The 18,945-nt window shown below is 45.5% G+C and overlaps 1 protein-coding gene across 1 annotated transcript in view; it reads left to right on the top strand.

Moving 5' to 3' along the window:
- LOC119167176 (sodium channel protein 1 brain) overlaps positions 1-18,945 on the top strand; it is an 83,854-nt gene that overhangs the window by 63,218 nt on the left and 1,691 nt on the right. The window contains exons 25-27 of the mRNA XM_075868014.1: positions 3,405-3,660; positions 6,486-6,690; positions 15,116-15,325. Coding sequence (XP_075724129.1) covers positions 3,405-3,660; positions 6,486-6,690; positions 15,116-15,325 — 671 coding nt within the window. The remainder of the gene's footprint in view (positions 1-3,404; positions 3,661-6,485; positions 6,691-15,115; positions 15,326-18,945) is intronic.

Here is an 18,945-nt window from a genome sequence, read left to right on the forward strand (position 1 = left end):
ATCTGTCACGATATGTCATGGAAAAGTGTTGCCTTCAGCAACGCATACTACGCACGTGCTGAAGCTTAGTCGCAACTGCCAGCCCAATCACTCATAAATTAAGCACGACATAATTAGAACTTTGTTAGAAAAAAATGTCGGGGTCAGTTTTTTCGCCAGAACGCCCGCACACACATGCCCACGTCTTCGTTCAGATATGTGAACAATCTCTGTGCACAAGCTCTCAACGAAATCGAAACCTTTCCGGCTGTCCACCTCTCTTAATCTCGGGCATTTTAAAATTTTTATTTCTTTGTTATTTTGAATATTTATCGTTAACTCGCTCAATAGCCGTATTTTGACGCTGACCGATGTCTGCTTCATCCCGTATATGTAGTGATCACATTGAGATGCCCCCATAGACGCACATGCAGCTTTAGTTGGGCATCCACAGTAGCTCTGCTGACGTATAGTATGCATGTTTCAAGTTTCTTGGAAGATACTCTGTCACTACTTTTTACGTTGATGTCATGGTTGCTGTAGTATTCGCAAACCTCGGCTGTCAATTCTGAACCATGGGCAGACTGGAGAGGCGTGCGGGCAATACACCCGCGTGCTACCTCCCAGTCTGCCATTTATGAACGATTTTTTTTCTAACTGGTGTCTGCAGCTGTCCATGCTGTTTCGTAAAAAGGCGGAGGCTATGACCGAAAGGGTAATTATTGCACACGTTCATTTATCAATTGCCACAAACTTCCAGTAAATACTTGCACAAAAGCAGGTTAGAAGAATAGATGTGTTTAAGCCTTTTATGCGATACTAAATGAAGCCACATAGCTTTCGCTGATTGAGTATGGTGCTCACTGTGGCAAGAAATGCTACTGGATGCCGCTATTATTACCCGAGTTTAAGTATTTGTGTGGCCCATGGGACGGTTTTGTGCTCTCCCATAGAACAGTACCAAGTGCTCTAAATCGTTAACCTCTTTATCTAACCACAATCGCAGCCACTCTTTTGGGACAAAGCAACACAAAGGATCTGGGACGGCTTCATGCTATCCCATATCATGTGGGGGTGTACTCGAAACCCACCTCACAATTCTCTGCACATTATAGTAAGGAGCAATGGGAGGCTGCTGCGTGCAGCTCGGCGCCCGAGGTCCAGGACCAGATCTTGGATTGGGCCAAGAGGGTAGCGGAGACATACGCTGGGGAGGCTCCTCTGACATTCCACCACCACACCTTTCCCTCTTGGGATAAATAGTTTTTTTCCTTCTTCTCCTCTCATGGTATATATATATTGTCAAGTTCTGTAAATCGTTAAATACTTTTTATAAACACACGTGTTTATTGTTGAACAGTTTTTTTAGTAACGTACAATGTATTATTCTTGGTCTGAGTAAAAATTGCGTTTAGCGTTTGTGTCAGTTACGCTGACGCAGTTTGTAAGTATTTAGTGCATGAGTGACTCTTGCCGCTCTTACCCACGAGAGTTCAAAGTACTCTCAATCTTCACCCAATTCTCTTATCTCACTAACTCTCCCATAGAAAAGTATGCGCTGTTCTTTCAATTGACCTCACTTTTTTCTTTCTCAAGACTCGGTGCTTATGCTTCCTGGGTGGCAAAAGAAGTAGGGGCTGTCTATCAGTTGGTGTCAGTGGACGGGAAAGATTATTTCTCCGTTCCTATGTCATGTCGATAAAAACTCGTCGAGTTCCAAGCTTTCTATGAAAGCAGTTCCGTCCTTGCTACGTGAAAAGAACGAACCTTCAATCTCGATCAGCGACCGCTATTGGTGAGCACAATCTTTCAGCGCGAAGATACTATGCTATACACACGCGAGCTCTTCTCAAACACCGAGTCACGGACCACATTGTGTTCAATTTCGGCCGGGAGGTCCGTGTTTTACGAGCTTCTGAGGCGCTCACAGTGCGATACCTCCCTCCACTGCGCACTTGGAAGTTTTTGGTGGAGCCCAAGTGATAGAGACACCGCCCTTCTACCCTGCACTCTCGTCTAATAAGCCAATATGTGTGTGAGAGTGCCGTGAAGTGCTCGTCATAGAGTCAGAACCGTTGCCCCGATCTTTTTGTAGCATGCCGTAGCACCCTTCTGTCGTGCGAGACCGTAATTCTGTTCACGTGCCTTGGTTTTGGAGAGGGTCGTAGGAAGCATATTTGAAAGGTCAGAAAGCCCGTACGGAAAAAAAAAAATAAAGCCAGGACAATGTAGCAACGTGTCTCTTTGAAGATTTGTTTTTCTTTAAAAAGAAATTGATCACAGTACGAAGGGAGGACACTTGCGTGGGGACGTGCTGCACGCCGGAAATGGGGAACTCTCTGAGGCATGATTGCGTGACCTGCTTGCTGACAGCGTTCGCGGCGCGATGCATCAGTCCATTGTTTCGAATGTTGGCGCTTGTTAACAAACGCGGTAGAAGTGTTTGACCACGACAAACATGCCCAAAGAACTCGCTTCGCACTTTATTTGTTGACACACCAGCACTCGACTGAACAATTATGAAAGGTGTTCACCAAGGAGACGTCAAGCAAATGGTTCATGACATAACCGAGCTCTCTTAATGTTTTAGAAAGAGTGCGAGGAAAATGTGCGTTGAGATGGAAGTGTGAGTGGTCATAACGTTCCCGATTTGTTAGGCTGTTAGGCCACTTGTTTCTCGTCTCTGTTGCGCGGCAAAAAAAAAAGAAAAATATCGCAGTACCATCTTACGTGGAAGTAACCAACCACAATATGTGATTAAAACCAGCTAAGCATGAGATTTGGGTGGAGGGGGATTGAGCGTGTTTCTATAGTTCTATCGCCAAGTGCAACGGGAAGTAGCAATATAGTAGAGACAGTAGTTGGTATAGGGTACTAAATGGTCAGTGGTAGTAGTGTTAGTGGTAGTATCGGTAGTAGTACTAGCAGTAGCATTAGAAATAGTACAAGTACTATTGGTAGTAGCACAGACAGTTGTAGTAGAAGCAGAAGCAGCGGCGTCGTCGTCGTCGTGGTTTGTCGGCTTGGACTAATACACAAAACAATAGTGCTGACTTTAAACTTTAACTGCCTCGATGGTTAGCCAATCAAGTATGAAGTAGGGAACGGTGGTTTCAGTTCTTCACCTGCCAATGAGTGGAATCCTTAGTCCAAACGTCCAGCAGCAGGAACCACCAGCTGTAGCCTATCTCGTAAGTTCTAGGTTGACATATGCTGCTTCCGACTGGTCTGGAATTAGGTTAATGAATTAGGAAGGAGTTTCGGATAAACACTGGATCCATTTGAAGACAGAACAGGCGCTGTTCTGTCTTCTCTTCTGCTCTTCCTGCTTCACGATATGTTTTTGCGCCTCAGTCTTCTGCACCAAGTATGCACTAACTAGCCCAAAAAACAAGTCCTTTTGAAACTGGATTCATTGTGCGCAGGTGACGTCGTCCTTCTGTCCGGCGTGTCCCAGTCCCGTCCCGAGTGGGTCCTGCTTCGAGGCCTGCGCACGCTGGCCATTCTGCGCGTCTTCCGCAGTCTGGTGTCGGTGAGAGGCGTGCGCCAGCTTGTGCTCATTTTCGCAGCCTCTGTGCCCGCCTTCATCAACATCGCCCTGCTTCTATTTCTCGTCATGTTCGTCTACGGCGTCCTCGGAGTCTCGCTGTTCGGAAATCTGCGCTCCGACGACAGCTTCAGGTGCCCGAACGCGCATTTAGGGTCAACGTGAACCAACAACAACGGGATGGGCTACTCAGACAACTTTCTAACGGCGTAGCCGAGTGCGTAGAACACCACAGGTGGGTGTGTGCCACAGGAACTACAGAAGGTGTCGACCGTTAAGCCGAAACTCTGCTCGGCTAAGGGGTGCACGTGAACGAGAGTGAGAGAAACAGAGTGAAAAAAAAATTGAAGTATCAAGACTAGAAAGAAAACAAAGAGAAAGAGAGAGGAAGAGAAACAAAGAAATAATCAGAAAGGAAAAGAGGTAAAAAGCAAGATAGAAAGTCAGAGAAAGAGAGAGAAAGTTGGTGAAAGAAGGAGACGAAGCTGACACGAAAAAAGAGATAGAAAAAACAGACGGCAAGGCAAAAAGAAATATAGTAGGAGAAAAGAATATAGTAGATGAAAAAGGGCTGGGCCACTCATCCCAGCCCTTCCCGTTCAGGCTTGCCATAATTTCTTTTTATATCGTCGCCTTGCATACGTATAGACGGGCCGAATATATGTATTTACGCTAAAAGATGAAGGTGCCACGCGAAGTGTGTTCCGTGCGCTTTATGATGAGCAATTACACCTCGTGTAGCGTTGGTTACTGAGTCATTGATGCATCTTAATGCATCTTGATGCACCATGCTGTTGCTCTATACCAGCCAGCTTGGACCCAGCCTTTGATCTGAGTGAAATAGTTTAGTGGGACAAAACACAGTGTATGCTGGAAACTTTGAGGACAAGATAGAGCTTCCTGTCCGGGGTTTTTTCCTTACATGCTGTGATTGCTTTGGCTAGACGGTTTCGCAACGATACACAGCAAGTGACGTGCGCCACGCTCTGTAGCCGAGATGGGCGTTCGTGATGAACCCATCGACGACGAACCATGTATTGTCCCAAAGTACGCGGCCCACGTGATTGGAGGTGGGGTGAAAGTGAATCCGATAGCCTCGTTTTTCTTCAAGCTTTACTACCGTGTTCGTATTTTATGCAGCGCTATTGATTGTGTGCGCACGTCCTTATCCAATAAACGGGAATCCGGGCAATTGTTTCTTTATTGTATTTAAAGTACATCTCAACGTTTTGTAATTTTTTTCTTCTCTCACTGTCCCGGCTTTCTATTTCCTCCCCCACGAGGAGTAGCAGGTAGGCGATTTGCATATGCCGGATAAGTTCTCTGAATTTCAATAAAGAGTTCTTTCTTTCCATCTCTCTCTATGCTTACGAAACGAGCTCTGGCTGTCACGATAGAGGTCGATAGTATATATGCTCAGCAGCGTACATCATCTGGTGAGCACGCACCAATAGTCGATAAAAATGAGAGGCCACACTTCTGCTCCGAATCGACGTTTAGTGAAAACAGGCACGCACGCACGCACGCACGCACGCACGCACACACGCACGCACGACACACACACACACACGCGCACACACACACACACACACACACACACACACACACACACACACACACACACACACACACACACACACACACACACACACACACACACACATCGTTTACGCACTTAAATGCGTGTAAAAAGCCCTTTCAGCGGGAAAGTGCCTTCTCGTGAGGTAGAGCCAACCTCTTAGGGCGTTTCACGCTGTTCAATGTTCGGTATGGGAAGTGCTCCGATTATTAAACATGATAGTCTTTCTTGGGGACCTTCAACGCAAAAATTTTGGTCCGTCTGTCTGTCTGTCTGTCTGTCTGTCTGTCTGTCTGTCTGTCTGTCTGTCTGTCTGTCTGTCTGTCTGTCTGTCTCTCTGTTCATTTGTCTGTTTGTCCACTCTTAACGGCACCGGGTACTCTTAACGGCCGACATAAACGGCTGACGGATCTAAACGGTCAACCCCATCCGCAGCGCCCACCAATTTTGCTCAAGATATAGCGTTCATAGTTGGGCAATTGTCAATTAAAAAAGCAATTATTGCGCATGTCTGGGACACCATAACAACACGTATATATTCTTCATGTGCGCCTTTTACTAGAAAAGACATACATAAGTATTTTTTAAGGACCGTAGCGGTTATCACGCTGCGCTGACCATGCGACGCTTGCACGAAAAGACTAGTGTTTCCAACGCTTTGCTAAGACGAGGTGGTGGTGGTGCCTACCCGTCGTCTTGCGTTCTAGACCTTATCACCTTTGAGACGGGCGTGCACACCAGTCTCAAGGCCACGTGCTTCATTTCTCCCCCCCCCCCCCCAAAAAAAAAAAAAAAACTGCCAGATGGCGCTCATGTCTCACGTGTGACATGCTTGATGCGCTCGTTCGCCTCCGCTACACGCTCGAGGCACTCTAACGCAGCGCCTCCAGAATACCATTCACCGATTTTCTTGCGCAGAACATCAAATAAATGTTTGTTCACTCTCTCCACACGCAAGACTATCGTCTTTCGACGACATCTGCAGATTAACATGAAAATACGGGGCCAATTTTTTTTTTTGTTCGATGTAGCCGTAGATTTCTCTTTGAATTGACATTAAAGCCTTGTCATGTGATAACACAATTCGATATAAAAGATAATTTGATTTACGCGAACTTGATATAGTCAAGTTCAATTGTTCAATAAACTAGCCTGTCAGTAAGTGCTAAGCAAGTTAATCTTACGTTAAGCATTAGCGTGTAGTTCGCGGCCTGCATTCTCGACACATTTCATATACAACCAATAGGGCTTCCTACTTTTTCTATTTGTGGTTGTGGACTCCAAGGACTACCATCATTGCAATTTAAATAGTAAATATATTTGAACGGACATCAACATGAACGACTGCTGGGAGCATGAACAGGATGGTAACTGGCGCAGTGGCCTGGTGAACTTCGGACAGCTTTGGCGAGCACTGCTGCTGCTCTTCCGGCTGTCGACTTCCAGTGCTTGGAACGAGGTGCTCGTGTGGCTATTGCCGGCCGGCAAAGGTCTGGCGGTCGCCTACCTCGTCTCCTACCTGTTCATCTCCAACTTCATCATCTTCAACTCTTATGTCGCCGTATTGCTGGCCGGATACGAACAGGTATATACTTTAATATAATCGTAGATAGCGCAACGAGACGGCGCAACAGGAAGGATGCAAAACACATGCACAACTAGCATTTGATTTTATTAAATGAATATCCATTGATTTATATATTCACAAGCGACGCAGGCGCACCGTCACAATGACCAATTAGCGAAGTTTTAAAGAAAGAAGTTATCAGGCCAGGCGCCAAATAATTTTCATTTTTGCATTGTACAGCGCAATTGATATGTCACCTACACATTTTCAAATTCTTTACTGCTAAAAGTTGTTTCAGGAACAGTAATTTGCTTACTCTGGTCTAGGATTCTTGCCAGAGAGAGAAGGTGATTCTTAAAAGAGAAAGGAAGAGAAAAGTGAGCCCCGTAACTGTCTGCTTCAGTGAGCGACACTTCAACAGTAGCTCACAAGGGATGGGGGTGAGGAGGGATAAAAAGGGTAGGAGTGAAGGTGTAGAAAAGAGGAAGAGACGTGAGGTGGTAAGCCAGAAAGAGCGACAACAAACCGAGGGGATAGGAGAGATAGGAAAGATGGAAACACGGTCACAGGAGTCCGAGCACGGGGCACCACTTGCGAGAGCTCTTGTCGGCGTCAGTAGATGGCGTAGAGCAAGTCCAGTCGGTCAGAGCTACACTGTCGTAAAAGGTCGTCGGCGTCAGGAGGTGACGTAGGGCGAGCCAAGTCGGCCAGAGCTACGCTGACGCCGGAGATCACGAGGGCACAACCGGTCGGCACGGAATCCAGCAAGCGAGTCATTCTTGTGAACCGGAAACGTGATTCACTAGTGCAGCACGCTATGCTATGGTCAACAATGCAATATGACTTCTCTCCTCGTTAGTCAGAATTTTAAGAAAAAATGAAAAAAGAAAGAAAAAGAAAGAAAAGTCTTGTGGAAGGCGTTTCGTTGGTAGAGCAAAAGGAAAATGTGCACGGGCTCGTTTGTACCGATGCAGGCCATACCTACTAATGTGATGCCACCATGCAGCTCCTATATTTAACCAGCCTTCGCGATGTGGAGTCGTGGAGGCTGTTGCTGCAATTGTTCTTATTCCTTGTACAAAGTATTGATGGGGTTCGGATACATTGCATGCATGAGTGTGTAACCCAGTCGTTGACACAATCACCTTCCCAGCGGGAGCCTCGGGCTCCATACGGAACACTCTAGGATTTCTTTTGTACCTTATTTCTAACACAAAAGAGTTTTTTATTCAGGAGTCCACCAAGACTTAAGGGACGTGTTTCTGTCGCGTAAATGACATCTAAAAAATCTCGAAAACAGATAACGAAGAAAAAAAAAGTTCCGTCAGCGGGCGTTTAACCCATGACCGCTCGGTCCACGACTAAAGATGTCGAGCACGCTATACACTACGCCACGGACACATTATTTCTCTTTATTGCTTACGTCATAGTCACTCACACCTGATTCATGACAAACGAGCCTTTTGTATCCCACACTTCATTTCCTCTCACAGTGCTGTAAGTCAGCAAGTTGGTGTCGCCCTCTAGGATGGGTAAAGTGAAGTAGTGTGTCATCACCTTGACCTCCGTGATTAGCTCCTGCAAGGTGTCGCTGCTACGTGATGCCATCGGGACCGTTTTCAATAGGAGTTAAATGTTGTCAACGCTTAAAACATTGCGAGTTGGTGACCTCGGCCCAAGCGTTTTCCTTGTTCATAGCATTCATACATTACAAAAATATCTCTACGGCGCGCCTGCCTCACCTGGCGGTAACACCGCGCTTCCCACTTACACTCGCTCCGAGAAAGATCACGTCCGACCTACAGGATAGGCACGACGCTCACTGCGCTTCCATCTAGTCCAACCATGGCGTCTAATAACTCGGCAATGACAATCTTAGCTCAAGTTCTGCGTCGTATCAGTGATGCTTTTCTGGCTGTCACACCGCTCCGATCACGCCCTCACTGTTAACTACAACACTTACCGCAATTTGAATCATTCATAATGGACGATAGTCGTCGGGCTGGAGCCTCGCCACCAAGCGTCTACGTTCAACGGCATCTAATTGATGCAATTGATGCATCTACGTTCAACGGCAATATAGCTGCCAAGCACCAATAGACATTGTGCAACCTCTCTGAAGTTATCGTACTCAATATCAACGTTTTACGGTCATTTCTTGCGCCACTGTATATCACTACCAGAAAGGCTGCTGGTCAGCCATTTCGCGGTCTGTTATCTCGCAAAATGTAGTAACGTGTTTACGGGCAACCTAACGCTACGCGTTCATAGTGTTGCTGAAAATTTGAAATATGACATGAGAGCAAGTATTTCAAATGCGCCGCTTCTTAAAAATGAAAACTACGGACTCATATAGCTTGCGTGAGAGATTAAACCGCGTGCAAGGGAAAGGGCGACACATTTTGATTTATTATTAGCCCTTTAAGCTCTCATTACGTCTGTCACTGACCCCTGGCGGATTATGCATAGTCCATATTTGTTAGTTCGCAGACGCTGCCTGCAACATGTTCAGTACGAGCAACGGACGACACGAACAGAAATAGGGATGCCAGGCCTTTGTGGACTACTTTCTAGAAGAAAGTTGCCATCGATGCTGCCATCTCCGTGTGTTGATCGTTTATCTGTGCGCATTTCTACCAATCCCAGCAAGTCAGCCTTCATACAGTCTACCACCATATCTGATCTTGTCTAGATATAGGTATAAATTAGTTAACTCAGAGTGAAAGTGGTTTTATTACCTAAGTATAACCTGTAGTCATGTCAAGTACCTACGAACAAAGAAACATACGCATCATTGTGTTCGTGGTTGAAAATATATGTCAAGGCGAAGGAAGATAGATGTGCGCAGGAAAGAGCAGACCATGTAGAAGATTACGAAGGACAGTGTTCACATTCCTGTTAACTTTCTAAGCAATGCGCAAATATCTTAGCTTCGTCGTGAAAACATATCGCCTAGTGCAGTCATCGCAATAATTATGAGTCTAAATGGCTTAATTTAACCATGACATCCTTGAGGCAAAGAAGGTGATTAACAACCAAGCTCAGCTGAGGAACTGTCGTATGTACAAACAGCTGACACAACAAGCTACACCAAGTAAAGATCCACGCTGCTTCACACTGGAAGACAATATGTTGACCCGACGTCTGACGGTGTGTTACACCCGTGATAGCCACAAATTTTGCAAGGCTGCATGGTCCAGTGACGTTTACCGGTAGTTTGAAGTATATTGTAACATCGTGAATATGCAAGTAACATGGTTCCTAAGTGCCACAGGAGGAGGGTCCCAAATTAACCACTGTCAGGGGGAGCTCTTATCAATATTGAATTGATTGAATACGCAGGGTAGGCAAATGATGAGCAAAAAGAACATATTAGAAACACAAAATTAAGAAAAAAAGTAATCTGGAAACATAATTTGAAAGCAAAGAATACAACAATAGTACAGTAAGCAAAACAATAATATATAATAAAACAAATCGACAAGAATTTTAAGTAGACATGGCATAGAACATTTGTGTGCGATTCTGTTCAATGTAATGTAAATCCCCGAGTTCAAACCTCTGGAGTAAGCCAAACAGGCCTCTACGGACACGGCACGACAAAACGTGTGCAAATGAGTCCAATGAGTAAAAATTCTTGAGTTCGAATCTGGGTAATAAGCCAAATGTGCTTGTACCGACGCGGCACGACAAACTGTGTGCGAGTCAGTTCAGTGAACAAAAATTCCCGAGTTCAAATCTGGGCAACAAGCCGAACTGGGTTCCGATTAGGCACAAGTAATCATGCGCAAATCAGTGAATTAAACGGCCCGACTTCAAACCTCTGGAATATTACAATAAAGCTTCAACCAACGTTGGCTTCCGATGATACGACGCGACAAATTCTGTGCAAACCAATGAACGAAACGCTTTGAGTTTGAACCATAGGGAAAAAAAAGGATGATATGTGGGGTTTAACATCCCAAAACCACCATATGATTATGAGAGACGCTGTATAGTGGAGGGCTCCGGATATTTTGACCACCTGGGGTTCTTTAACCTGCACGCAAATCTGAGCACACGGGCCTACAACATTTCCGCCTCCATCGGAAACGCAGTCGCAGTCGGATTCAATCCCGCGACCTACGGGTTAGCAGCCGAGTACCTTAACCACTAAACCACCACGAAGGGGCTCTTAGGAAAAATATCAAACGGAACTCTAAGAGCACACAATGAAATATTGGGAACGCAAACTATCGGGGCACAAGAGAGGAGAGAAACGAGCGCAGGCCTAAACTTGGTTTATTCAACGAAGATAATATTTACCAGAAAGACAAGAAGGGAAATGGAAATATAAGGAAGAAGGTTCCATTGTGAGCAAGTGTCGTCCAGAAACAAGATTTTACAATATATATAACAGTGATACAGGCAGTGAGCTGACGCATCTATCAATATTCTTTATGAAAAAGGCTTCCGCAATCTCTCTAGTTTTTGTGTGACGGTAGACGTATTATATTTACGTGCGCGAAAATTCAGGTATACGCAGCCACGCTTTGTGCAATGGGCAGATAAATGTAAACCTGGGGCCGACTTCAACGCATTGTAGCGTTCTTGTTGGCGAATGTTCAGGCAGCGCCCAGTCTGCCCAATATATAACCTGACACAAACAGTGAGATGCTATATTTATAATCACATGTGTGGTGTAACATCCCAAAACCACCATATGATTATGAGAGACGCCGTAGTGGAGGGCTCCGGAAATTTAGACCACCTGGGGTTCTTTAACGTGCACCCAAATCTGAGCACACGGGCCCACAACATTTTCGCCTCCATCGGAAATGCAGCCGCCGCCGCCGGGATTCGATCCCGTGACCTGCGGGTCAGCAGCCGAGTACCTTAGCCACTAGACCACCGCTGCTGGGCCGGGATACAATAAACGACGTTGGTGAAACAATTGGTACGCTTAACATCACAACCTTTCTTCACGAGGCCTGCCTTCAGTCTGCTTTTCAAGTCAATTCTTGAACGCATTTGCTGTAATTTTTTTGCTGGCGGAAAATACAGCGTCAAGTTCAAACTTTATTTGCACATTTGTTATCCCATGCGAGAACCCGTGCACATAAGGGACTACCGGAAGCTTACGTCGTTTATCTGCATCTCTTACGGGGCATCTCGTTCCTTGCTTCATTCGCAATACCTCCTGAGCGGCGAAAATTAGAACAGTAAACGGAAAGCCTGCCTCTCGCAATCTGATTATTTGATTTGAAAATGCCCGGGAAATTTTGTGGTAATAGGACTTCGTTACAGCAGAATTGAGAAGGTTAATCGCAATACCCGATTTTACTACTTTGGAATGCAAAGAAGAGTAATCTGGGATTGGCCCCGCCGCGGTGGTCTAGTGGCTAAGGTACTCGGCTGCTGACCCGCACGCAGGTAGCGGGTTCGATTCCCGGCTGCGGCGGCTGCATTTCCGATGGAGGCGGAAATGATGTAGGCCCGTGTACTCAGATTTGGGTGCACGTTAAAGAACCCCAGGTGGTCAAAATTTCCGGAGCCCTCCACTACGGCGTCTCTCATAATCAAATGGTGGTTTTGGGACGTTAAACCCCACAAATCAATCAATCAATCTGGGATTGGTTTCTTTGAACGGGGAGAATAAGACCAGCATAAATGATCTGCGTGAAAAGACGACTCAAAATCGAGAAACTGCAAAATATCACATTGCGGGATGTCGTCCGTGCGACGCAATTCTTTTTCTTTGAAGGTTTCTATAATCTTATCCCGGCTTTGTTTCAAGGAAGCAAAAGGAGCGAGCACAAGGTAATCATCGACATACCTGAAGACATTAATTACAAGGCTGTTCAGTGTCGTTTTCAAAGCCCTGTCAAAAAACCTTGAAAATATGTCAAACAAGACCATCGCGATACACGAGAGCCGATACAAAGTGCCAGACGTTTGAACGTAAAACTTATCACCCCAAAATACAAGAGTAGAATTCAAGTTTAAAAAAGTAGTTTTTTGGTTGCTGAGCATTCGACAACCTGCTTTGATCCCTTTACCAGGAAAGGGTCCCGAAAGTTCAAGGCAGACAAGTGAAACTGGAGGAACGCTGAAATTTCATGTTGCCATGTGATTCGTCCCGTAATTAATGTTCGAAAAGCTAGGGATGTCTTGTTTATGGGTTTTCGCTAAAAAAATGGTTCCGATGCGATTTTTTTTTCTCTCTTTTCACTGAAGTTGCAAGTCGGCACATGTTGCTAGATTCCAGCAAAGCGATGGCTCGTTTCTCAACTTCAGGTGGTTTTTCTCAAACTTTATTAAACCTTTTCCTGATAGCAGCGAACGCCTTTGAAGCGTATTTTTCTTCAGATAGAACAACAAAACACCCTTCCTTATCAGCAGTAACAAGCCTCAGGCTGTTAGAAACAAAGAACTTAATAATCGGGCCCAGTTTGCTGTGTAAGTACACTCACCCTCTCGTTTCGTTTTGACAAAGTTGAAGCACATTCCTTAACACAATGCAAACTGTTCACTTCCTGAACTTTTTGTGCTGCTGACCGTGCCAAGGCGAGCTTTTCGAATCCGTCAGGGGTAGATGCCGGGCAGAACTTGGGTCCCATTTGAAGAACATGAGGGTGCTCTTCGGGTACCTGGCAGTCGGCCAGTACCAGGACGTCCCGCTTTTCGCTAGGCAACTTATTCCTTGTCTCCGGCGTTGGTAGCAGCATTTCAAAGTACCTCAGTGTAGGTTTCGGCCAGGTCGTTCCATGAAGAAAATATTTCACCACGAGCACAGTTCTGCACTCACGGGCAGTCTTTAAACACATTAAACAGAGGGAGAAGACTGGAGCCATCCACACATGTCCTGAAGATTTGACGGGCACATTCGCTGCCTGGAATGCCAGGAAGCACACCTTGCTTGCCAGGAAGCCAGGTTTGCTTCCTGGCATTGCAGGTGTGCAATGCATAAAAGAGGTGGATGGCTCCAGCCTTCTCCCTCTCAAGCCCGACGTCTGTCCAGGATAATTCGCTCCGAATGGTATCACCAGGCCAACGCGGCGCCTTATCATGGCTACCAGAGAAGTTCGAGAGCGCGCACTGTGCAAGCGCGTCCTTCTCTTTCTTCCAGTCTGCGCTTTCACCCTCTTCAACTGCGCTTATACTGGAACGCCGTAAAAAAGGCAAGGTGCCACTTTTGTAGTAACCGCGGAAGCATTGAGCGATCATATCGTAACAAAAGTACGTTGTAGTGGCAGTGCTCGCTGTGCGCCGCTTCCGCGCCTTGGTTTTTAGACGTTCCGCGGCGGCGAATAAATGCGCATTGCGTCGGTTTTTTTAAAATCAACAAATGTGATAAAATTACTGAGCAAGGCCGTCTCATGGCAAACCACGCCATATACCTGTTCTCGCCGCCGTGGAGCACTGCCATTACAAGTGACGTATTTTGGTCACGATACCATCTCTCAGTGCCTCCGCAGCGACTGCAAAAGTGACATCTTGTGATTATTCGGGCGCTCCGCTGTGTGCACAGTTGAAGCAAGCGAAAGCGCAGGCTGGCAGGTAGAAGAGGGTGCGCATGCGCAGTGCGCGCCCTCGAGCTTATCTGGTAGCCGTCAGAAGGCGCCACCTCGCTGTTCGCCACGCAATCCCGTGGTCTCCGAAATTTTGATCGGCACTGTATATGCGAAATAAACAATGAAGTATATGACTGGGTGCTGTTCCCGATGCTGACGAACACTAGACAGACAATAAATGACACCAGGTTGACGCTGTCGACAGTAACGCTTCATTGAAGGCCGCAAGCGGAGAGTTCTAATTATCCGCTTACACGTCGCTACTGTGACTCCAAAGGGATATCACGAGTCGAGTCTCTAAACAAAGGACTATTTTCATGGCATCTTCAAAAAATTAACAGTCCGTCTGTCCAGCCCTATTCAACGTCAGAATGATAACTATAGATAAACAAATTTATAAATAAAATAAAACGTTTTTTATGGTGCTAAGTGTCGAAACTATGACCCCTATCTCCGAAGGTGAACGTCTTACCGACTGAGCTTCTATAACACAGGCTTTCAATTCGTCAACACATCTGCGTCATACGACTACGCGCTGGAGGAGTAGGTGTCGCTCCCACCATAATCATCCAGAAGGTCAGAAAGGGACGTAATGAACACCCCACCCCTTCGTTCAATGCGGAGAGTTATCACCATGCAAGCTTTTGAAGATAATGGCGGGCTAGGACCTCTGATGTCGCGTTCCAAGTACTGTCAGCCCCGGGAAGTCCGACATCGAGGACAAGCCTGTGCGAACTTAATGTCATCACTTGAATTTCATTTCAGTGTAACTACAATTATAGGACTCACTCAGCGGGTGTTCGCCGTCGGTGTTCAGCGTCACAGATTGCAAAACAAACGTAGTGGGTGGTTCCCTCCCACGTAAGCACAACGCGCACACTTTCTTGCAGGCGCTGAACACGGAGCTAAGCGGGCTGTCGGACGCTGACCTGGTGGACTTCGCGGCCGCCTGGGCAAAACTCGACGTGGCCGCGCGGCGTACTCTACCGCTACGCGCGATTCCAGTCCTGCTGGACTCGCTCCCGCGTCCTCTGCGGCTGCCCCGGCCAAACACATTGGCTCTGGCCATCATGGACGTGCCCTTGCTAAGTGGGGACAGGGTGAGACGCTTCGAACTGATTGATTGATTGGTTTGTCTGTCAATTTATTGAACCATAGATGTCTAGGTTCACGGATTTATTGTTTTTGAGACGAAGCCCGTAAGTTTTTCACTGTTGAGCGAAAAATGGCAGGTGAATGAACTACTACAGAAACTCACGTGACATACTTCCCTAACAGCGTCACGTTGTGCCGGTGCCGTCCGCGTGATGTCACATCTGTGACAGCACCAGAATGCAATCACGTGACGTCGTCGTCACTCGTTGACGTCGTCCTACCATGCCGTGGTTGCTTGCTCAAAGATGGGCCGATTCCGGAGATAGTTCAGTACCGCTTGAAGTGCTCAGGGCTTTAGGAATTGAACAATGCACTAATTGAGATCTTCAAGGTAACTTAATGTTTGTGTGTCGCATTACGGATCGATATGTCGTGCAAGAATCTCGGTACCCGCTTGTGTAACTGAACGCGCTACCAACTGTGAAGCAGGCATTCACTTTGACGTGTTACAGAATGTTTAAACAAGCTGCTGAACTTTTTTTTTTACTAAACACGAGAGTGACACACCATTCATCGCTTCATTCATGTATTGAACGCTCCGCTTACCTAAATAGTAATGAATAAAAACCAGTGCCCATGCTTACTGAGTGCGATTGCAGCCAGAAGCTCTAAAAAAGTGAGGCGTCGAGCTAGCCTGTTAGTGTGTGAGCTGTTCAATATCGATCGAGAAAACACGTAGCGTATAAGACGAAAGAGGACGGAGCTTTTTTTTTTGAAATATTTTCAGGTCAGCTTGAAATGTTGTCATAAAAGCAACTCATAGACCGTTCTGAAGTAATAAATGTGCGGATTTTCTTGGGCGTATATGTAAACACCTTTATTACAAGCTTCCGAAAGAAGATATTGTTAATGTGAGACGTGTGGAGCTTCAGCAACGAACGTGTGCTTATTTATAGCTTATGGCGTGTTTCTAATGGGCTGCCTTATGAACGATCCTGCTTTTTCTTTTTGTGGGTTTTACTTCAACGCTTTCCGAGTTTCTCTTTTTGCCTTGGCGAGGAGGCGCCGACTATAGAGTTTCCACGGGGGCTTGTTAACACAAGACAAAAAAAAGAACAGCCTGTAATATTTTTCGTTAATAATTGCCAGAGTGCCAGCGTTACTTCTATCGTGCCTTTTCAAGAGAATGTCCTAAAGGGGCCTTTCACTGTTGTAATGGGGAAATCACGATGGGAGTCACGTCTGAAAAAAGGGTAGTGCAATTTGCGCCGTACAATCTATTGCGTAGCATGATGCCTCACCACACATACGCGGTCCCCACCCACAACGGAAAACGGAGTTAAACAAGAAGAAATTGCGATATGCTTTATTACTTACGAGTTTCGTTTGTTCTTAAGCAATCAGCGTAAAACCAGCAATGCCTCTTCCCGAATTTCAAGTAAACAGAATTGAAAGCGAGGCGCAGCAGATGAAAATATGAAACTCTGCAGTTCTCTGTGACGTATTTTTTTTCTCTTCTGATATTCCACTGCGCTTTTCTGCCATAGTTCTAATTGTAATACCTTATTTATGCATGTTTTTTTTTCACTTGGTGGCTAGTATGATAGGACTTTTCTCGTCTGATCGGCTGCAGTGTCATCACAATAGCGAAGTAGTTTTTAAGGTAGTTTTTGGCGCAGTACTTTTTTGGACGCGGAGACGTCATGGCCATTACTCTCGCATCATTATTCAAAACGCCGAATTTATTAAAGTGGGCCGAAAAAACACCATGTTTTCATAAAGCGAAAGCGGCAGTATGGTTGGAGGAGCTTATTCTTCCGCAAGTGCACGCGAAAGACTGAAAATCTGTGACATAGTTATTGCGTCACAGATTCAAGCCACTTTTGCATCGACGTTGCATTGCAATATATCAGTAACGTCCATGCATCTCAGGTTGTTTGTTATTAGAGCGGAAAGTTTCGTGCTCAGGTGTCCTCGAAGCTGAGTCATAGATTCCAACGTGCCTGCTTTACCTCGCTTCAGTTCAATTTTACGAGCACGTTCTTGTTTTCGGTACCATGAATTTATTCAGTTTATTGCAAAGCCATAAAACTGCATGAATCAGGGACATGAAACATTCAGCGCCCATTTATGGCTATGAATTGCGTACCGCAGAGATGTGTCCCCATCTCGTGCATTATTAATTCCAAGTTCGCCGAAGCGGTAAATGTTTCTGGGAATATATAGCTTCTACACATTTAGCCCCGTATCGCGCGTCGAGGACACCGCCCTTTTTTGTTCTTTTTTAACTATTAGATATATAATTGCGTGGAGCATATGTAGAACTTGTGTAGAGAGGGATCTACGGCAACATTAAATACTCACGGGTATTTCTCGGCGAATATCAACGAAGTATTAATGCCTAACGAAGAATCGTCAGAATGGAAGAGAAATACGGACCACGGAACACTTAATTAGGTCCTGGTTAAATTTAGGCTATGTCCAAGAAACTAGACAAAAAAAAGTGCAGTTTCCTGGCTACATCGAGCACTTGAAGCGGTAGCTAATGTAAGAGTCCATCATAACTAACGACGTAATTCAGCTTATTGTAACATCACATGTAGAAGTGACTCAGGCACTAATACAAATTTCGTTTTCATGAGGTCTGTGAAGTTAAGAACGAGCAAACATACCCATCAGTGCGTTTTAGTGATATTTGGTTGATCATGACCATGAATTGATGAGAAATATATGCCGAGAAAGGAAACCGCCTCACAATCGCGCTTAGTAACTGGGTGGAAAAGTACTCTGGGCTAGGGAATCCGACGTATAGGAATTTCTCTTCGATCCGTGGTCAGTCAAAACACTTTTCGAATATTACCCGGCTGACCTCTCGTACTACGCTCAAAATAGACAATTGCTGCATGCCACGGCAGCTTTTTACGCTTCAATATTGGATCGTACCAACATTTTCAAAGTCATCACGTCATGCTGTAGTCGATGTTGGATGTACAGAATCCTCTGTGATAAATCTATACGCAGGTACAAACGCGCCTTTTTTAAAGATATGTCTAGCATACTATTACACGTTCGATTAGCAGGGGGTTAAGAAATCATGCGATAACCTTACCGTTAGGGAAGGCCCTCCTGACACCGAAGTGGGGAGCTCACTCCGCTACAGCGCCCTCTTACCAAATGTCGCTCTCTGCATCGTTTCCTGTACCCTATAGCTAAAAACAAACAAACAAACAAACAAACAAACAAAAGAACTTGCCACTCTTATATCACTGGTTTGAGTCATAGCGGAACGTTTTTCACGAGGGTTTGTCAGACTACCGAACATAGTGAGGGACACCTTGAAATCACCGGTGCTCTTGATGTAACAGCGAAGTTTACGTAATTATATATATACAATAGATCATAGAGACTGGTGACCAATTTATTTAGTAAGCTCTACGTCTAGTCATGACACAAATTACATTTTAATGTGAAGTCAGAACAGTTGAGAGCAATTAATGTTTTTTTTCGTGGCTTCCAGTGCGAGCCTTTTTTTCATAACATGTAACGTGTTCAACGTAACCTGATAGAAACCGAAAACACACAAGACGGGGACGGAGTACAGCGCTCGTGTGTCTCAAGGTTCTTC

The sequence above is a fragment of the Rhipicephalus microplus genome, chromosome 1 (genome assembly GCF_043290135.1).
Source record: "Rhipicephalus microplus isolate Deutch F79 chromosome 1, USDA_Rmic, whole genome shotgun sequence".
NCBI classification, from domain to species: domain Eukaryota; kingdom Metazoa; phylum Arthropoda; class Arachnida; order Ixodida; family Ixodidae; genus Rhipicephalus; species Rhipicephalus microplus.